This window comes from Centroberyx gerrardi, chromosome 12 (assembly GCF_048128805.1).
Source record: "Centroberyx gerrardi isolate f3 chromosome 12, fCenGer3.hap1.cur.20231027, whole genome shotgun sequence".
NCBI classification, from domain to species: domain Eukaryota; kingdom Metazoa; phylum Chordata; class Actinopteri; order Beryciformes; family Berycidae; genus Centroberyx; species Centroberyx gerrardi.
This window is the reverse complement of record NC_136008.1, coordinates 29621033-29643820: the sequence shown is the minus strand read 5'-3', so window position 1 is coordinate 29643820 and position 22788 is coordinate 29621033. Positions and strand designations below refer to the sequence as shown.

Genomic DNA, 22788 nt, shown 5'->3' with positions numbered 1-22788 from the left:
TTGGGCCTGTTGAAGTGTATTTATTCCTATGGTGGGAATGTGACTCACACTTACTGTGTGTTCTGGACTTTACTGCACTGCCTTTTCTACAGCATAATATTCTCAAGATGATTATTCAATTTTTTTCTCTTTTGACGTGAAAATCTGAATTTGATGTGTTAGAGTTGCACCCTTTACATACTGCATCAATCAATCGGTCTAGGGTGGACTGAAGGACACATAGCTTTCGTTGATGTGAGCAGTTTCATTCAAGTATTATGCAGAATGTATGCAGAGCGGAGGAGCATGTGTGTGTGGGTAGAGTGGTAGAGAGAGGTTTGTTGTCCGGGTGAAAGAGGTGGGCCTGGGTTATATCAGGACTATTCTACTCAAGCGGCTTAAGCAATTGAAAGCGGGGATTTTGCACATTCACTCAGAGGCAAAGCCGTTAAAGTGTCAGAAAGATAGGAGGTTAAGAACTCTGTGCTCCACTCTCTTTGTGAGACTCAATCTACACTCTCACTTTGGCTCAAACTTTCTTTCTTTCTTGCAGTCCTCTGAGTGAGCTGTCTAGGAGAGAGAGCAAGCAGGGAAGGAAGTGACAGCCAACTTGAGCTCTAGCCCTCCACTATGGATACAGCAATGTAGAGGGAATGAGGGGATGGAGGGGAGCAGACACCTCCTTAAGTCCCTTCTTTACTGCCTCACCCAGGAATACATCAAGTTTTTGGGAGATTGTCCCTTTGGTCAACCTACCTGTTAAATGATGAGAACATAGACACCAAACTGGACACCACATGTCCCCAGTAGATCATTGGCTCTGATGCTCCATCCTAACACCTTAGCATACACTATGTTGAGTGATAGTAGTCTCCATGCTAACACTTTAGCATACACTATGTTGAGTGATAGGTTCCATGCTAACACTTTAGTATACACAATGTTAAGTAATAGCAGCAACTAGCATTATCTCAAAAGAAAGAAAATTAGAACCTTGACCAGCTCTAAGTACGTTTAAATGATATTTGGCTAACCCTGCACTCAGGTGATTGTCGGGTCGTACCTTTTTCTGATTCTGGAATACGTCTCGACCATTGAACAGTTCGTGTTCACGTGCTTTATGGTCAGAAAATTTGAGAACGTTTCCTCAACTGTTGACACACATTGCCAGCCTCCTAACAATCGAGCTAGCGATAGCCTAGCTAGCAAGCAGTCTTCGGCTATTTCAGGGGATTATGAATGTAATTACCACAGGAAATTGAGGAATATCCATGTCTTTTGAATTTGTACTTGTGGTTCATTTTATGCTTTATTGTATGAAATTTATTAGGTTCACATATGAACACGAAGGTGTTCATAAATCCAACACTTGAATGCACGGTAAGTCTGGCAGTTTTGTAAAGATCTGTGATTCAGTAATCCTGGTTGTCGGGACCCAGAGTACTGCTGGTTTTCTATCCTACCAGGTAGTTAATTGCAGTTAATTGCATTCACCTGGCATCCCAGGTGTAAGTAGTCCCTGATGATGATGAAAATAAGCAGGGCTGTGGGTCCCAAGGACCAGGATTGAAAACCACCGGTGTAGATACAAAAATAGGGTAAATCCCAAAGCTTTTTCACTCATCCTTTCCTCCCCTCCCTCACTATCACTCCTCTCCTACCAGGAAGTAAGTTGAAGAAGACGAGTGGGGGAACAGAAAGGGAGGAGAGGAGGGGGCGAGGGAAAGTGGAGGCCATTTGGGACAGTTTATTTGCTACTCCCTAGGTACTCAATTCCGGTCCTTGAGGGCCGAGTGTCCTGCAGGTTTTTGTTCCTCCCTGATAGTTAATGAGCCACATCTGGTTTCAGGTAGATACACACCAGGTGTAGCTCATCAACCACCAGAGAGGAACAAAAACCTGCAGGAATTGAGTACCTAGGTGCTACAGCATCATCACAGATGGCCGTCTGCTATTAATGACATGACACTATCATAACTAACGTAGCCCAAGCCCACAGTACACGCATAGCCAATCCAAAGGTTTTATGTATACCCAGCATGAAATATGAATCTCATATTCATAATTCACCTGCGCTGCTATCCTGCCGATGTTCATTTAATAATTAACATATGCTATACAGTAGGTCTATGTAGTCTCACGCATTCATGGATTAACCTTTTGTTAGCATGTTAGCATGTTTGTTACCTTGTGTTAGCATGGAGCACTGGAGCCAACAATCTACTGGGAACACATGAATGATTTTGGTGTCTATGTTCTCATCACTTAACAGCCAAGTTGACTAACAGCACAATCTCCCCAAATCTATGTATTCCTTTGACCTCTCATTAGCCACCAGCCAGCCACACTGTCAGACATGGCTCAACCACCGCATCAAAGTCACCCAGAATGGCCACTTGCCACCCACTTTGCCCATTCATCAAACCACACCAAAGAACAAAAAACACAATAACAGGCACAAAAACAAATACATATTCATCAGTATTGCGACTGTAACACTAGCAGTGGATTCTGCTTATTCTGTGATTGTGACCCATTGCCAGCTATCAGATGCGGGTTTGTTTGAAAGTGGAACATTTTACCAGCTCAGAGCTTCTTACCCCGTTCCACCTCAGAAACCAGAAAAGAAAAGAGGACCGATCCGCTCAGAGAGGCAAGTCGAACCCAAACAGAACCTGGTTGGGGCTGACTGTCATGTACCCAAGGTAACGTCATGACCAAACAGCACATCCCACAGTTTTCTGGGGGGCAGGGCAAGCCGCCGGGCAGGGGAGCCTCTCTACAGTGTAGACCAGCACAGTGCCATGCAGACACAGTGTGTTCCTCCAGTCTAACCCCGTAGCCTTCTGACCCTCAGCCACATCTTCTCAACTGGTCAACCCTACATATCCTTTTCAACTGGCTTTTCAACTAAACAATACAAATTATACTACAGGACGCTGCATCTTCTAGTCAACATACATAATATTCACAGTATTCCTGACCAACTACTCATGAGTTAGTTGCATAAACATGCATTTTGCAGAAAATCTGAATTATGCCTTAATATCATAAGCTGTAAAATGTTTTTTCGTTGATCATAGAATTTTTGGGAAGGTTTTCCCTGGCATAGTAGGGAAGTGCAGGGGGGGCGTTGCGGGGGCTGATTACAGTCTAACCATTGGCACAATACCTGTGAAAAAAATCACTCAATCACTAATTATGGGATATTATCAAGCATGCAGGATAAGTAAGTCATAGCATGCAACCAGCCAACCAGAGCTTACATTATCAGCTACTAAATCCTCTCTAGGAAAGACTGAGGTCTCTGCAGACTTGCAGCAGCATCATCGGCTATGGCACCTAGTTCTATCTCTGCCCCATTCCTCTGACCAGATGCAAGGCAGTCACAGGCCTTAGAGACCATGCTCTCCAGACCCTAAAGTCATCGCTATCTGTTTCAAATATGTTGCATTTCCCATTGCTTACGTCAAAAATGCTAATTTCAAAATGCAACATATCTCACATCTTAACATGCAGTCCAGTCAAAACAGAGAATCATCTAAATGATATCATTCCATTACATGTGAAGAGATGGTTTCCGTAAGGTTTTAGTTTAATTTTGGCCTTTTTTCTCAATATTTTCTCAATCTAAAGACGCCAACTAGTTGAGAAGATATGGCATTGGTTTGGCAGAAGGAAACAAAACCGGACAGAGGCAGGCTAAGAGATAGCGCACTGCTGAGTTCTCATTCTCATTCAGACTCACACATCTTTACCCGTCTCAGTTATTCTGGCATGGATACACTTACCTGTTCAGATAGCTGTGAATAGGTTTGGGGGAGGAAGGAGGAGGGTAAGGAGGAAGGAGGGAGGAGGGAGGGTGAGAGTAGTTAGGGAGCAAGGAGGAGGGGAGCATGCAGGAGCACCTTGCTCTACTGTCCTCATTCACTAATCACATCATTCAATCCCAAGACACACTCGGTCCGTCCTGTTGGACCCACACTACCGGTAAGCATCTAGCTACATGCACAGAGGCCCCCATGCATGGTCACGGGCCTGGTAAAAGAGCAAGGTTGACCCCCAGCAAAAAAGTGGGACTTGTGCTAAAAGGGGGGCAGGCAGAGGCGTCTACCTTGCTGCATGAGAGCTCCAACTCCGAACCAGAAACTATTTAGCAGGGTGAAATTGTTTTCCACTACATCCGAGTCGGGGTTGCAAGGGTGGGGGTTATACCACTCGTAGGGACTAAACCTGTGACAGTTAACAGAGAGCACACACACACACACATATATGTTTACTGCAGTTGCATTATGAAACAAGAGCAGACAGTGTAAGAGACCAACAGTGGCCATCCTACCTGGGGAGACAGGGAAGAGAGAACAAAAAGGTTAGTCATTTGTGTCCAGAGAGGAGATGCTGCACACCATCTACTGCAAATCATGCTAGAAAACACTTCCCAAATCAATACGCATTGCTATGCTATCATGTACATATCTTAACTTGTTATGCTGTTAACTGGATTAGTAAATTAAGAGTTCATTACATGAATTGAGATGTTGGATTTCTTCAGTGAATAACCCATTAGTCGAAATAAAGCATCAAAAATTATTTAACATGTTGCTCATCTGAATCCCTGTCTTCTGTTTTGTACTTTGGGAATGGGCTTGAATTCCACCACTCGTATTGCAAAACTGACTCTTCATGTGGGCACGCTCATATCAAAGGCAATTCCCTCCATAATTTAATCGATGGAGTCTGAAAATAACTTCATTGTCAGTTGAGAAAAGAACTAATAATCCTTATAATCTTGGAGGAGCATTAATATTCAGCAGATCAAACGGTTCATTCCCATCATGCTCACGCCGGCATCAGTACTCCCCCTCACTCTACACACTCCTCAAGCAAAGAGATTTCTCATTTATTCATGTTAAATAAAAGTGACATTACATTAGTAAAGGTTGATTGGTCTACAATTAAGCATCCTGACCTGATTTGGTTTGTGCTGCAGTAGGGGAATCAGGGCCCTATCTTCACTCAAACTGTTTAACAGACACAAGGGTTTGACTAATCAAATTGTAATGCATAATGTAGACTTGTCTCAGTTTAGGCCTTTTATTGCGCTGAAAGTCAAAAACGATAACCTAGTGTGGGTATAACATCTGCATAGAGGATAATGCGGATGAAAATGCTACACTGGTGCATGTCGAGATTTTGATCCCTTGTCCTCTGGCTGAAATGCGGTTTTACTATGTTGAATAAGGTAACATTCTACCAAACATGAAGATGTATTGCTGTGTCGATAAAATGACAGCATCATAACTGCATCTTGTCATTGACTAATGGGCTTTGCTATTATAATGTGGTTAGTGCACGCCATTCCTTTTCACCCCCACAACACTCTGGAGGATATTCTCTCATACAGCTCAAGGACCTCTGAATGTCCCCCCCGATTCCCACTTTAAGAGAATCCTTGGCCTTAAATCAATCTGTCCGCTCACTCAATTTGCTCCAGATTTGCTTGCTTGTCAATTTGCAATGCCAAATTGAGTTCAGCTGAACTGCGACCACGCTGTGACGTATGTGACTGGCACCCCCGCAATCCCTATAGAGGTCTCAGAGCGCGTTTCCTCCGATCATGTAACCCGAAAAGCCAATTACCACTTGCCATGAACATGGATGAGCAAAGTTGTCAACGGCACCCGTGCTTGGGAGCGTGGGAGCACGGGGCGGGGCTGGAGCCGAGGGACCGCTGGTGATGGTTGGGGCGGGCGGATGGGGGTGGGGGTTGGGGTGGGCTGGTACCGAGGGAATACTAAAACAATCCCATTTGTAGGAGACAACACAGCTTAACCTGTCCCTCAATGTAGCACCGCTCAGCCCCGTTTGCTGTCATTTTGATCCAATTACACTGCCCTTAACGTTTATCTCAGGTCATCTGTGCTGCAGAGGGAGAAACTTTGAGCAAGGTCAGTCAAGAGATAAGCGCAGACAGAAAGCAGGGAACTCACCAGCAGGCCCGAAACAATGCAAGGCTTTTATCTTTCTATGGGGGGGCAGGGTCATCCTGCAGAAAACTCAACCGATGATGTGCTTGATAACGCCAATGTCAGGGGAGATGAATCAACAGAATGGGAATGGTCCTGTTGCTCTCTGTCGCAGGATAGAGTGTGTGTCTGTCTCCACATGACTTCCAAACAATCGACTGATATTGGCCTTTTATTAAATATCGGATATCAGCCAGGCGGTGTAGTCCACCTCTGATATGATGGAGGTTCCTCCCTGATCACAGCTACAGAAATACAATCTGTAGAACCTGCAATGAAATTTGATTTTCTTTGCGCGCTTGTTTTTATTCATTTAATTGTTCAATGATGTTTTTTTGTCAATCAATTCTTCATTTAAAGGCCGTAATGTATCCCAGAGTTTTAGTGTCCCATAATGATATGAATGCTTTTCCAGAGACTTTTCCCTGCCAAGAATGGAAATGGTCTACAGTGTTGTTTATCAGCGCAAAATATCTGTAACTAAAATATCGGTATCGGCTTTCAAAAATCCATATTCGAGCTAGTCAAACCCCGGTTTTCGTGCTTATTAAGCATCAATACCTCAGCAATGCTGAATGCTAAATTTTTAGAAGATTTTAATAAGAATGTATTCAAAACCTCCAGGATTCCGAAGAGAAATTCAAATGTTCTCACACAGAGAACACGTGATGAGGGATGTGCCTTTAATATGAGCATGCAGTTACCAAAGGCAGTTTATTCAAAGACTGAGGACAGACGGCTTATTGCTACACTTTGATGTGAGGGAAGAAGGACTTTGCAGAGAGAGAGAGATTCTAATTTTGAGCAAGAACGGTGAGAACTAGATGTCAATATCATGAGTCATAATTATTTGCAGAAAGAAGGGAAATATTCTGCACAAACGCTATGTTAGATTATCGTCACTGAGCGTTGCCTCTGCTTCTCGGTTATCTTAAGAAAATTTGCTTGATGCGGAGGATGCAGGGAATTTGATTCCCCAAAGTGTAACAAGGTGATAATGCACAGGCTTCAGCGGAGGTGTGATGTACAATAGAGGTTTTTTTAGCTGTTTCATCACCTGCCTTACAGAGAAGCAGCATTGGTATGGATGCTATTAGAGGAAACATAAAAGCAAAAGAAACCACTAACATTAGCAACAGTAAACGGTGATATGAGGGGAGGTGGCTGTGCAACAGAGTAATCATGTGGTTTTTACCCTGCACCCATGTGGAATAGGCCTAAATATGGCAAAGAGAAGCTACTATCAGTTACCTAAAGGCAGTCTAACTCCTGCACTTTGTATGTCATCAGTCCAACATTCAGTCTCAATCACTATCCCTCTCTGTCAGTCTCTCACTCATACAAACACTCAATCACACAGTACAATACAAACACAAGCATACATAGATAAAATGTATAATGTGTACACACATATATATAAATGCACAGTAAACTAACCCCTGTGGTGTTAGATCTTGCCTTTCAGATTTGTGTTGCTAGACAGTCTGGTCTGGTCTTTAATTTCGTGAAATGAGCACAATGTATTAAAATGCAAATAACGTGCTGTGTGAACGAACGAAAAGAGAGAAATCAGTTTCCCCCACCAGGAAAGGATTACATAAAGAAGACACGACTAACAGGCAGTAGTTTGACATTGAAATACAGCGGTGGAGAGTAAGTGTGTGGAGGTCGGGGGTGGGGTGGGGGTGGGGGTATTTAACCATGACTAAAACCTTAACCTAACTTTAACCAAATTGTATTAGTTACCTACACTTTAAGGCATATTGAGCAGGATTTTCCTCCTTGTAATAGCATAAACTCATCCAAAAATGATCCTACTCAATCATTACTTACGGCCCATCGGTAGTCTGTAACTCTGTAACGGTGTCTGTATCTGCAGAGACTCTGCCTTCTACCTGTATTTTCGGGACATTTCTGGGCCTCAACCTTTTGGCAGCAGGTGTGTACGTCTGCAACCAAAACCACTGCTGAATTGTTTTATATTAAAGCCTCGCTGGCTACAGGAGCGGTCCAAAACTCTAATATAGAGTAACTGGAGTTCTGATCAGAGCTAGTGTGTCGTGAGCTGGCAGCTAGCTACCATTGTTAGCGTAGCTTCGTTGTAATAGAAAAGCTGGTATAGCAAGCTAAACTAAACGGCACCTACCTGTCAGACAGAAAACAGGCCTACTCCATGTCCCCAGCCTCTCCTTCAATGCTCACCAACAGGTGAAAGCCAACCCCAGATTCACTCTCGTTTTGGAATGAGCCATGTCTGCCTGGCGTTTTTACCTCGCTGTACTTTTTATTGGTACTTTCTTACTGTTTTTTACCGTTCTGGCAACCGCCTTCAGTGGGAGGAGGGCTCAACTTTGAAAACTGTGTTTCCTACTCAGTATGCATTTAACCAAAATTAACCTAAGCCTAATCTTAACCAAAGTTGTTTTTCTTGCCTAAACCTAGCGGTTAGCTAACCTTTTCATGTGACAAATGCAAAAATGGCGTGTCAAACTCTGACTACTGTCACATAATCCTTTCGTGGTGAAGGAACCTAATCTTCACATTACTCGTGTCCACAACACATAATCTGCGTTTCAAGAGTTTGTACTCATTTCACAAAAGTTTGTACGACTGTGTTGTGCTAGACTATACAGTAAAGGCATGCAACTACAGCCTGACATGCATTTGTGTATACAGGAGAAAAAAAGGAGTAGAGTGAGGGGGAAATTTATACACTTACCCAAAGACTTACTTATTGTGATAATAAATAAAGATAGGTGCATATTCTGAACCAACTTAGATGACAGTTGCCGCTTTTTATGCTCTTGTGTGATCATATCGCCAGTAACATTGGAAAACACATGTGCGTTAACTGTAAAACTGTCGGGCCGGGGCTGCAACAGAGCCGACGTGTCCCGAAAGTTTTAGAGTTAACATGAACTTTTCTTTCTCTTTTTCTTCACCATGCTTCAAACACCAGCCACAGGCAACAGCCACTAGATCAAATGAGCGATCCATCAAAAACATTGCCCTAGTTTCAACGACTGAAAGCATCGGTCTGAACAAAGACACCAAAGGATAGACAACCAGTACAAACAATGCATTCTATCATTTCACCAGCAAAAGCACCACTGATGTGAGTTGCATCACCAATCACTAATCTGAAGAGTTGATGAGCAAAATAGCAATGAACATAAGGTGTTTGTATCTGTTGCATATAGTTATCCTCCTATCTTATAAACTTTAATAAGATTCTGTGATAATATATGTTAAGCTCGTACTCAAATGTTACAGAAATATCAGAAATACAACAATATCAGGGAGAAAAAAAACCATGAAAATAGCTGAGAGGTCACGGATAAGCCATGTACATGTAATGAAACTAATAGCGATCCAACTAGTGAACATACTTGAGGCGTACAAAAAGCCAACGTAATTTAACAAAGATTCGAGCTCTGAAAAATCAGAGCAATAATAACCACAGAGTAGACACTTTTGTGAAACCCTGTCAAAAAGTAACTGTTTTTTCTGCCATTTGATGGACGTTTTCATCCAAGACGTCTTACAGTATCATGAGTGCATGCAATTTTAGCATGGGTGGCCCTAGAGCAAGCGTGGACAATCTTGTGCCATGGAGTTCTGAGAGTCTGCAGGTTTTCGTTCCAACCAAAGACTACACCAGGTGATTAACACACCTTCAACCAAAGAGGAGGAACTAATCAGTGAAATCACCTGCTGTAGTCTTTGGTTGGAAGGAAAGCCTGCAGACTCTTGACCCTCCATGATGCATGATTGTCCACCCATGCCCTTGAGGGAATCAAACCCCTAATCTTTGCGGCTTTAGCACTATACTCTACCTGAAGAGCCACAGAACAACAAAAAATCAGACTTCCCACCAAGGCCCTGATGTAAACAATCATGACTTTTCCATGACTGTTCATGACTAAGTCAGAGCACTTCCATTACCTCAAAAATATTCTTTCTTCCTGGTTTGTTTATGTTGTTTTCCTAATGGGATGAACAGTCTGGTTTCCACTACAGTTGGGCTGAAACCACCATCTAATGCAATCACTGTGAATTCCAGAAATTCCATGACCGGTGGGAACCCTATAAATCTTTGGGTGTGTTCACACCAATCATGTTCGGAGCGGCCTATTTGAACTCTGGAGCGTTTACTCATTTAATGTGATATGTTTGAGCAGTTGAAAAAATAACCGCATGTCAGAAAATGTCTTCTTCCAAGAGAACAAGAGTGAGAACGTAATCTGAACCAACTACACGAAATGACCCCAAAATGCGAGTTTATGGGTATGAGGAGATGGATGTTCTTAACTGGTATGAACACCAGAGGAGATAATTTACAGAAAAGAGTGCAGACAAGTCCATCATGGTTACAATTACAGGGACTGGAATCAAATTGGTTTTGATGCCTCCCCCTCCCCCCATTCCCTCACTCCCTATCCCCCATCATTTGTAATTGGGCAGTGTGCACCTAAACGAGCCAAATACAAAAATTCAACAAAGTAAACTTTCCTACTATGGTTTGGGACCAAAGAAAACAAACTGTAGATGTGATTGCATCCTTACCTGCCACGGAGCGACTTTATTAGGAACTGTTATAAACACGACCATATCTCTGTGTCACACTGTTTGTGTTAGAAGCAAGGTGAAGAAAACAAGAGAAAAGAAAAGACAGCACAGACTCTGAGACACTGGGGACAGCGAGGGAAAGGTGGGAGGAGGGGCAGCAGCCGTTCACATCGAGGTGGACACATCACACACGCGTGCGCGCGCACACCCACACGCACACACACACAAACACACACATCCATACGTGTGCACAATCTTTGTCTCTCACTCTCAAACACACACACACACACACACACACACACACACACAATCCTGAAACGGCTGATATAACTTCTCTGCTCATAAGGTTTGTGTTCCTGTGTATTTCTGGATCTCCTGAGGGTTTTTTCTGGGAACTATGTGTGTAGAAACAGGCCAGGAATAATTTAGCAGCCTTTCCAAGTGCCAATCTGGGAAAATTCTAGTTAAACTGGAAGAAAAAAACGGACTCTTTGCATAAATTAATCAAATTGAGAAAACAGGCAAATATCCTTGTGAGCCTTTATGGTTAAATTACATTAAAAGATTGCGTGGAAATGACGCTGTCAACTCTGGGCTATGATACATGACCATCGATTAGTGTCAGTTTTGTCACTGAGTGATGAGTTTTAACTATGAGCAAGTCGTGTGTGCTCAGGACGTTGATCCTGTAATTACAGACATTAGCCTGTTGTTAGTCAGATGGGCGAGGCTGAGGCGATGGCAGCTTAGCGTGTGTCTGACTGTGTGTGAAGCTGTGATCACTGGAAGTGACATGTTACCTGGCTATGACAAACAGCACACAACTGACACCCAAGTAAGCCAGCAGAATATACATCCAGATATCGGGCGAGAGGGGGTTGAGGAAGGAGAAGACCCCAGGGTTGGTCCCGTTGGGCTTGCGGTACAGTATACTTATCCCCAGCGTCATGAAGGGCTTGGAGAAGTCGATGACCTTCTCGCGCACATATGTGATGGCAAGGGGAGCCACTGCAAGATCAGCTCTCTGTCAACAGCAAACATAAAAGGGAAGAGGGATAGGCCGTAAGTCAGGAGCACAGGAAGCATTTAGAGGCAATCAAATTAAGAAAACAGGGTCTTTACACACCACAGAGTCTGTCCCAAGGCACTTAGCAAGAAATTTAAAGCCCTCTTTCTCTTTCCGCCCATCAAGCACACTCTCCCTGCTAAACTAAACCATTTCTCTCTAAACCAAACAACTTTTTTCTACTCACTTAAGGTGGTGGGGGTGCTGGAGCCTATCCCAGCATGCATTGGGTGGGAGACAGGGAGACACCCTAGACAGGTCTCCAGTCCATCACAGGGCTAACACAGATAGACAGACACTCACATTCATACCTATGGGCAATTTAGAGTCTCCAATCCACCTGATGTCTATGTCTTTGGTCTGTGGGAGGAAACTGGAGCATCCAAAGGTGCAAACGCCACACAGTAAGGGCCAGAAATTGCACCCTTGGTTGTTGTGAGGCAACAGTGCTAACCACTGAGACACAATGGCGTCCATTAAACCAAACCGAACAGAACCCAACCTAACCTACAGCAAGCCCTCTCCTCCTACTGATATTGACAATGATTGTGACGATCACATCTATACATATTGTAACCCTATGTTCAGATGGAGGGGACAAGCTTTCACCTCACTGTACTCTTGTTTGATGGCTTGATTGTAAAATAAGCAGCAAAAGTGGCGTGATGACATGCAGCAGGTTTGATGAAACCACTTGACACAACAGAAAGCAGTGGTTTGGTTGACATCTTTCTATAGTCCCATTATGATTAGTGGTTTGGTTGACATCTTTCTATAGTCCCATTATGATTAGTGGTTTGGTTGACATCTTTCTATAGTCCCATTATGATTAATGGTTTGGTTGACATCTTTCTATAGTCAAGCAATTATGATTAGTGGTTTAGTTGACATCTTTCTATAGTCCTATTATGATTAGTGGTTTGGTTGACATCTTTCTATAGTCCCATTATGATTAGTGGTTTGGTTGACATCTTTCTATAGCCCATTATGATTAGTGGTTTGGTTGACATCTTTCTATAGTCCCATTATGATTAGTGGTTTGGTTGACATCTTTCTATAGTCCCATTATGATTAGTGGTTTGGTTGACATCTTTCTATAGTCCCATTATGATTAGTGGTTTTAGTTGACATCTTTCTATAATCCAGTCCTTATGATTAGTGGTTTGGTTGACATCTTTCTATAGTCCCATTATGATTAGTGGTTTGGTTGACATCTTTCTATAGTCCCATTATGATTAGTGGTTTGGTTGACATCTTTCTATAGTCCCATTATGATTAGTGGTTTTAGTTGACATCTTTCTATAGTCCAGTCCTTATGATTAGTGGTTTGGTTGACATCTTTCTATAGTCCCATTATGATTAGTGGTTTGGTTGACATCTTTCTATAGTCCCATTATGATTAGTGGTTTGGTTGACATCTTTCTATAGTCCAGTCATTATGATTAGTGGTTTGGTTGACATATTTCTATAGTCCCATTATGATTAGTGGTTTTGGATGACATATTTCTTGACGAGACAGTGTAAATTAGTTAAAATTCTGCTTCAGCATTAACTACTTTATGCTATCATGCTGCATCATTCTTTTGCTCCGGGCTTGGCAGCAGCACCACCAATGTCTTCTCTGGGGAATCAGCTTTTATAAACTTTTAATAAAGTTTTTGTGCAGATGTCATTGGTCAGTGTTATTGGTCAAAAATGCCCAATTGCCATTTTTTTCTTCTAAAAATACTAGGTGTGGGGGGGCATTTACAGGTGCCTGGATAGAGTTCTGTTTGAAGCTGATTGGCTTTCACTTTAGTCGGTCAGGCTAAATGTCTCTCTCAAGTTGGAAAATGTTAGCTGGAGCAAACACCTCTTTGCCTCACTTTGCACTGCCTAGGATGAAGTTGTGTCCATCTCACTCTGTTCACCTCCTTCCACTGACTTTGCATCTATTTGCACCGCCTCTAAATTATTATGCACGTCCACTCTGAAAGTAGGGTAAGGTTGTTTGTGTACCCGTGTGCATTGTACAATATTTGTAAGAAGTTTGATATCTGATCAACATTGAAATGGCCTTTCCACAGAGTTATTTGTATTATGGTGTCATTCCTCCTTGGACATGCATTGAAGTCGTGTTTATGTTACACTTGTGCCTGTGAGTTATAGAGAGAGGATGTACAACCTGTCCAGCCAATCATGTTACCATATCTGGGGTGAAAACCGTAGTGCCACTGACAGTTCATAAATCTCAGGCTGCGATGTGACTGTAAATGCTAAACATTCACAACGAGGTCAAGTGGTTCATTTCTCAAAGATATATCCTTTTTGTCCCATGAAGGTTGCCATATATCACTCTAGACTGCACCGACTGAGCTCAGTGCTCACAATTGTGATATATGAAAAAGTATTTCTGATATCAGGCAGGCTCCTGTACTCCCAGTTATACAACTAAACCTATCTGAACAACTATAATACAATCATACAGAGAGTAAATACAAACTCCAGAAAAGGTCGCTTTTCAGCCAAATAAATCTGGATGTGTTTACTCCGCTTTGAGCATTAGACAGGCCGAAGATAATTTTGGTAAATTCCTTTGACAGGATATTTCCAACTTGTTCAACTCAATTCACCACTTCCTCCTCAACTGAACTTCTTCCCTGTGAGTCTACACTCCCAACTCTTCTGAGGCCTTGTCTCCTGCAACCACCATCTGTCTAAGTCAAGCCTGGACCCTGCAGAAGAAGTGGGGCAAACCCACACTCAGCATCGTCTCATAGGGGATTGGGCCTTTCGCCCATGAAAAGACCAGGATATCTGTCACGACAGCCAATCACTGCATGATCAAGAGCAGCCGAGACTAGAAGACATGTCTTACGGTGTTAAGGGAGACTCGGCCGCTCATGGGTGCTGCTTTTAATGGGGTCAGATATTGACTATTGGCTGTGCAGTGCCTGCTATTTTTCTGCCCATGCAGTTTATCCTAACTGGGACTTAGTTTGTCAAGCTTAATGATCTACACTGTGGGCAGATTGTGTGTGTTAGTGCGTGTGTGTGTGTGTGTGTGTGTGTGTGTGTTTTAATAAGCTCTGTAGGGGAAACAACTCAAGACAGAATCTATGCTCTCATCGCATCGCTGTTCTCTCAATGCAGGAGCGGGAGTTGCTACCTCCCTTTCTTTCTTTCTTTCTTGCTTTCCTTCTTTCTTTCTCACTTTCTTACCCTCTCAGTATGTCTCAGTGCAGTGCAGCACCTCATCACTGCATCTCATCCTTGGTCATTTTCCTGCAAGCACTTTGATGGTGAATAGATGCTGATGCTGATGCACCAATGTTGAAAAACCCATGAAAATATAGCATCAAAATTAAATTTGAGACTCTATCCAAAGTCGTCCATAGCTGCTGGCCCGTTTAGTGAAATCAGGACCTAAATATTTTTCTGATATCAGTTCAAAACATCTACCATATCATATTGTGAGGAGCCTTTTGGATCTGTACCCCTGACACACTAGCCCCCAGAGAGCTAAAAGGCCTTTGAGGCCTCTATAAACACTCTCCTCCAGTCTGATGGCTTCCTATGTTCAACCTTTTTTCCAATTACCGTTTTTCCAACTAGCGTCCTCCATATTCTGCCTGTGTACCTCTATATTACTCTGCTGAGTTTATTGTGTTTATGTGTGTCATATTGCTTACACTTTGCATGCTCTCTATGCTCTCTACTAGCTCTTACATGCGCTTTACTAGCTGTGGGATCAGGACTTTAATACAACCCCTTTTTTAGATTAGCAGAGGCGCCTCTAAATATTTTAACGCTTACGGCTTACCCTCTTCTTTTTTCCTCTTAATATGCCATGACATTATGGTGGTTTTACTGACCTGATGTTTTAGTCATGCTATATTAAAATGGTGCAGATTGTACATGGAGATTGTATATTGGATATCGATATAATTGTCTAATATAAGATATAATTTATTGTCCAATTTACTATTGTTGGATTTGCTGGGTAACCTTTTGTGTACTGCTTTGTTTGTGTTCTGCTTTTTTTTTTCTTTGCACTGTTTGGGATTTTACATGAATTTCACTTTAAGTCTCTATCTAGCGATAGTATCAGGTGACTTGTCAGGTGACCCCCTCTAATAAGTATTTGTAAGGTGTTTCACATGTGGTGGTAATACCAATAAACACAATGTGAGCTATTTGTAGTGTGCAGACTCTATCTTTAATATTTGACTGCTTTTCTGTCCAGCACCTACTAGTGTGGATGTACGTGCTTTTGTGTACCTTTACTTAATATCATATTGTGAAAATCACTCAAAAGTCATTTAGTCTATTATTGAGTCCTAAAATTGCATTTTTTTCTTAAAACAAGTGAAAATGTCTGCCAATGGGGTTAAATAATTTCACTTGTTTCCAATACAAATCAACTTTTGAAGAATTTTTCAAGAATTTTGTAGAATCAAGTGTTATTTTCTTCAAGATACTGACACTTATTTCTAGAAAATTCCTGAAACAAGTGAAACTGCATTGGAAACAAGTGGAGTTATCTCACCTCATTGGCAGAAATTTTCTCTTGTTTTAAGAAAAAGAAGATTTGAAGGTTGAATATGAGACTAAATGACTTGTTCAGTTGGATGTTTTTTGCAGTGTTCATGCAGCATCGTAGATCATTGACATTTCAAGACTCACATGGTCCATGAGCTCCTTGACCATGCCGTTCCACTGGCCCGTGGTCTCATCCTGGGCGCCGTATTTCCCATCTTCCACCAGGCGAACCTCGTAGGTAAAGCCCAGGATGCTGGCCAGCTCTCTCAGCAGGTCTATGCAGTAGCCCTCGAAGCGGTCATTCCCGTATAGCGGCTTGTCGGACTTCTTGAACATCACGTACGGCTCCTCCTGTCGGGGGGGGGGGATCGGGGGCAGAGGGATCAGTCTCTGCAGCACTTGGCATCTTTTACCTTCTGATAAGGCCTGGGGTGTCTGATGTGTGAGATAGGCCTTTTGAGCCGTGCGTGCCCAAACACACACCGGCTCAGGTGGAAAAGCGTGCGTACGCCGCTGCGTTTGTGCGCGCGCTTGCAGTCCGAGTCCTATGATATGATGTAGGGTGGGGTGCAAAGCGAGGCATGACCATAATAAGAGATAATCCCCCGTATCTATGACTCTGTGCTCCTCTCAGGCTCAGCAGGCTGGCTTTGGGCCCGGGCCTAGCTTTCAGGACACCGCGAGCTTTGTCAATAAGATAAGAGATGCTGATAGACGGACACAAAAAGAGAGAGCAAGAGCCGGCACGTCCCCTCTGTTCGCGCAAACAGCTGGGGAGATTACTAATGTCCTCTTTCACACTGCTTCCTTTCTCCCCGCCGCCGCTGCCGCCCTCCCTCCCACCTCCCTTTTTCCTCCCACCGAGAATCCTCCACCCTTCGCTCCCTATTTTCTCCTCCCGGTTCCTCCCCGCTACCTCGGCCCCCACGAACCATCTGTCTTTCTTTACCCCTGCACTCTCTCTCCCATTCCTCTCCTCCCCTTCCCACAACTCGCTTGTCTCTCTCTGTAAAATAAATCCCCCAAAAATATATTATCAAACAGGTGTTGTTTATCATATAATTGTGCCATGATTAAAACAAAACATCATGAGTGATTGCTAACAGCTTTTACACATTCTGGTGGCTCTACGCAGGCAATGGGATGTTTGCGTGAAAAAAACAGTTTGTACTCGTCGCTCGTCGTGGCACAGCAAACAAATGTGGTGAGGAAAACATTGCATAGGCCGTTTTTGTCTGGTGTTGCATGATTCACAGTTCAGTGGATTTTGCCATGTCACATATGATGAAGGGAATTTGACTGTATCGAGTATTGTAAGGATCACAGTGTTACTCCATGGTGCAAAATAGTAGCACATAGTAACATATTTCCTTAATATTGCTAATTAAAAGCAAGATTTGTAAACTTGATCTTTGTGGTGCCTTCTGTTTTTCTGCCTAGAATGCAATGACAATAATAATATCATTAATTATAGTAATAATCCATGACATTTTCTTGTAAATAAATGCCCATTTTGCCACTTTCCATCGCTGATTAATATAATACACTGATTCAACCTATATCCAGTTCATGAAACCTTTTACATTGTCTGTTCTAAACACCTGGTGTCTGGTAGCTCTTTCCTGGGAAAAATCCACTGGCACATAGGAAGTGATGCGCTTTACATTTCTGGTTTGTTTAGAATAAGTAGAAGAAGAACTGGGTCGTTAGCATGCATGATGCATGATGCAAGCATGATTTTCTCTTTTTCTTTGGTGTCATGGTTTGGAAACCTATCTTTAAAGAACAGAAACTCTCTGAATCAGATTGTTAAAAGGTCTGGTAGGCTGATTGGTGAGTCACAGCTTAACCCAGCATCCCTGTACACCAGACAGTTACAGCGGATAACTGGCTCCATTTTAAATTACGACTCCCACCCTTTGCACAGTGAATTTCAGCTTCTTCCTTCTGGACGAAGGTTTATAGTCCCAAAGCGGTATAAAAATAGCCTTGTTCCAGCAGCCATCACTCAGATGAACAAGTCGTAGCAACATTGCACAGATGATATAGAAGCAACGTTTATTTATTTATTTATTTTATTATTATTTATTTTTTAGTTTTAGTGGTTTAGTGATGATTGGAACTTTGAGTACTTTTATTATGTTTGTCTACTGTCTGTGTTGTTTCTAAAATGTGTGTCAAGATGGATGACTCTCTACTGCAAAGCAAATCTACCTACGTACAAATAAAGTAACCTGAACCTGAACCTGAACCTGCGCAGCGATAGCCACCATGGCTGAACAGCCAAAAGACAAAAAAGAAGAGAAAAGAGCACCACCTTCAGAAACTCAATCTGCATTAACAGAAAACCCAAGCTCCGCCCAAACTGTTTGATTGACAGGTGATCTCTGGACAGTGCAGTGCGGAAACGCCACAGCAATGAGCTTTAGGATCAACTTTAGGATCAGAAGTCAGCTACAAAACTCCACCCCTCATAGTAAAATTGTCAGTGTTAATTTAACTCTGAAACATTGCCAGTGTTTATATGAGTCCAATCAACACTTATTAACACTTGGACATTTGCTGGAGCTGTTAGGGATTCAATGTCTGGCTCACAGACACTTCAGCAGGGCCTGAACCTGGGTCGCTCGGTTGAAGAATAGCTCCTTTAACCACTTCCAACTGCGCCGCTGCCATTATTTCCCCGGCGTTGACACCGTTTTGTGCGTAACATACTGTATCTAGTACATGTGCTGGTACATTATACCTCAGCGGCTGTGCGGCTGCAAGGTTACTGATGTAATCTTGATGAAAGAACAGAAAGCACTGTCCACATGAAGATCAATACCGGGGCGCCTGGAATGTCAAGGAATACAAACACACACACACACATGCGTTATATGCACACACACACACACACCAGTAGTGTAGTGAAGAGTATATGAACGGGTGTACCTACTTCCCTTTTTTGGGGTTTTTTAGAAAAGGCACAGCTATCAGTCTTAATTATCAATGAACCAATGACACACACACATGCCCACACACACACACGGTGACCAGCAGTGCGTTGTACAGTAGGTGTGTCCGCTCTTTCTTCTAACAGCCTTTTTTTTTTTTTTTTTTTTTCTCCACACTCGCTCCATCATCTAACCCTCCAAGCTGGAAGCAGTGTTTGCTTTCCTGCCCCATCGCCATGGTAACTGAGCCACGGTTTCAGCGGTGAACGAGCATGGCAGTGTTTTCAAATCCATACAGGTCCTTTTTTTCGGTACGAGTATTAGCGTTGACAAAGGGACAACAATTGCTGATATTCTCGTTATTAGATTTCCGGGGGGGGGGGGGGGGGGGGGGGTGAAGCAGTCCTGTTGTCCTTTCAAAGGGATGTTGGTCTTTTATTCATCCAATATGCTCATCCAATAGGGCTATTTATCACTCACCGCCTCGGCCTTGAGCACCAGCTGAGCCTGAGCTATTCTTTGAGAAGACCCTAACCCCAAAACCCCTATCATCACTGTATTTTCCTGTTATAACATCGCTTCCTAAAATAGCGTGAGCAAGCGATTTGCCGATAATATTGCTTTGGAAAATGTGAAAATGTGAGCCGCACAGTGCAAGTACAGAACAGGCTTTCAGTGTGGGCTTTGCAGTCGCACCACAAACCTCCCACCACGTCTGGCGCCATCATGGAGGTCCATTGGAGAATTGTCTGTGAGCAAATAATGTCTAAATATATAACAACCAGGCTAGAAAAAGAGGGATAACTGAAAAACATTGTTGTGGTGCGGCTGTAGGTGAGTTCAGGAACATTATAGTATACCAGTGGCCAATTACGGACACACACTCGGTTTCCACTCTTTTACCACATATTTCTGGCGAAAGGCAAGTGATATGAAATCCTACATTTTTGAGAAGCTACAAATAAAATTTCATATCACACAGCGTGTGTGTTGGATTTGGTCAAGCATGTCCAAAATGGCCACTGGTAGGATACATTAAAGCTGCAATAAGTAATTTTCCGACCACTAGAGGGTGACAAAGGACAAACCTAGCGAAGGACCGTGCATAAAGGCTAACAGCTAAGCTAACCGCACCTGCTGACAAGTGTCGCCGGTTACCAGTCTCACTTTGCCAGATTTTCCTCCCGTTGAAGTTTACATGTCTCACAATGACAAGTGAAGGAGGGTAGGTAGCAAGTTTTTTTTTCAGGAATGGGAGGGGGAGAGCGCCGCTTTTAAACAGCGAGGGAGGAAACAAGCTAATTTAAAAAAAAATGAAAAGCTGCTGAATGGGCCAGGAGGAGCTTCGTTCCAGAGTGGAATTTGACAACAACAACACAGCTGGCCTGTGTGTGTGGATATTGGTCTAAGTAAAAGTGAATAATTGTTAAAAGATTTTGTTGTTGAAAACAAAATGGCCATTTAGTTTGAATATCAGGTAAGCCTGAAGCATGGCAATTTGTAACAGACCTACAGTATGGCTGCGAAGAACAACACAATGTGGAAGAGCAGAATCTTGGCTGTAATTGTTACAGCTGCACCGCCGGTGTGTGTGCTGTTGGTTCTTCAGTTAGAAGCAGTAATGTATCCCAGGCTTCCTACTCCTATGAATAGGTGGGGTGAGCTGCTAACCCTAAAAGAATTTCATTAGTCTGGCTTTCAATGGAGAGTTTTAGTGTCCCATGATGGTCTAAATGCTGTTTCAGAGGCTTTTCCACCCTGACAAGAATACAATTCTGGGGGAAACACTGAATACTTGTAATTTTGTTTGGCATGAAAATGGTCAAATTTAAAGATACACTGAATCATCAACTTCTGTAAGACCCATCCTAAAAGAAAAGATGTTTTGAGAATAGTGTTCTGTACTGTAGTGTACTGTACTCATATTTGCTGATTATTATAGAACATTAGATTTTCCTATAGTTTCTTATGTATAATACTTTCCATTTGTTGAACCAGGAAAATTATTACCAATTTATGAATCTTGTTTGTCTGTTTGTTTTTCACTAAATGCTCTAAATCAGTGATTCTCAACCTTTTTCATATCAAGGACCCCTAATTTAGTCCACATTAGGGCCACAGACCCTATTTTATGAGATTTTGTCTCTCAAACTCAAAAGAATATTTTTATTGCTAGATATGATTTTGTCCAGAATTCCATGACTATGTATTGTAGGTAGAGCGATAACAGGGAAACTATGATCAAAACAGTCATTCTTCTACATCGTCTAATTGTGCTAACTTCTTGTAAATTAAATAATGGTGACGTTAACTAATTCCTAAATATGCTGGGGACCCCCTGGAACCCCGTCAAGGACCCCTGGTGGTCCCCGGACCCCACGTTGAGAACCACTGCTCTAAATGGAGCTACTGTTCTCTCAGGTTTTATTTGCATCAGACTCAGACTCAGTAGTTACACATTTTGAAACACTGAAGTGCTGAGTGCTGCTACAACTTCAATCAAAACATATTGGTATTGGCCTTCACAGACCCATACTGGTCAAACCCTAGTGTGTAGCACTATAGCATTATCTCACTCAACCTTGAAAAGCAATGAAATCTAACTACAATGGTGATCCTTCAACCCACTCAAACATTGTCTATTGGGCAACTGCAAGAAATCGATCGACAGTCTGCCACAACAATGCTGAACGATCAGACGCTGAACACATCACGCCTGTTTCTCTGTGGGGAATCTCTCTCTCTCTCTCTCTCTCTCTCTCTCTCTCTCTCTCTCTCTCTCTCTCTGTCTCTATCTGCTGCCATTTAACTATTGGAATAACTGCTATCTAGTGTGTTAAGCACAAAGAAGCTATTGTCAGCCCATTAGCGGCTTATGACCTCTCACCTCCTGTCAACTGTGAACGACAGTAATTATCATAAACAGTCACTCGGCACATTAACACAGTGTCTGTACCAGACAGCAACACCTGTGGTCCATTATATCAGTGGTTCTCAACGTGGGGTGCGGGGACCGCCAGGGGTCCTTGAGGGGATTCCAGGGGGTCTGATGAATTCAGCATTATTTCATTTACAAGAAGTTAACAATTAGAGAATGTAGAAGAATGACTGTTTTGATCATAGCTTCACTGTTATCTCTCTACCTACAATACAGATAGTCATGGAATTCTGGACAAAATCATATCTAACAATAAAAATATTCTCAGATTTGGGTCTGAGAGACAAAATCTCATCAAACGGGGGTCTGTGGCCATAAAGTGTAGTATTAGTGGTCCTTGATATTAAAAAGGTTGAGAATCACTGCATTATATCACGGTTATCTTCTGGTGGGAACTGGAAATGGTGTGTCAGAGGTTTTTGTTTCGGGTTTTTCTTGCAAAGACAAGTAGCTACAGCAAAGAAAGTAGTTTTCTATATATAAAGGAGCAAGGCCAGAGAGTGAAACCTGAAATTTACATGGCTTGCTCAGACATGGGAGGTACAGCAGAAAGCTGGCAGGTCGGTCTGCACTTCAACTGACTGACCCAAATCTGATTCCTGGTCAACTTTCAAACCTCCTCCTGCCGCGATCATCGAAATGACGCAATAATTCATGCAATTTGTTTATTCAGGCTTGATTCGCTCCAACATTGACCCCGGATGGAGATTTATCAGTTTCTTTCTTTTATGAATCACCGCTTCAAAAAAGGAG

At 42.6% G+C, this 22788-nt stretch overlaps 1 protein-coding gene across 2 annotated transcripts in view; it reads right to left on the bottom strand.

The window, feature by feature from the left end:
• grik2 (glutamate receptor, ionotropic, kainate 2) overlaps positions 1-22788 on the bottom strand; it is a 181664-nt gene that overhangs the window by 37119 nt on the left and 121757 nt on the right. For both annotated transcript variants that reach the window (XM_078287236.1, XM_078287237.1), the window contains exons 10-12: positions 16306-16512; positions 11375-11598; positions 4094-4212 (exon numbers count right to left, since the gene is read on the bottom strand). In XM_078287236.1, coding sequence (XP_078143362.1) covers positions 4094-4212; positions 11375-11598; positions 16306-16512 — 550 coding nt within the window. The remainder of the gene's footprint in view (positions 1-4093; positions 4213-11374; positions 11599-16305; positions 16513-22788) is intronic.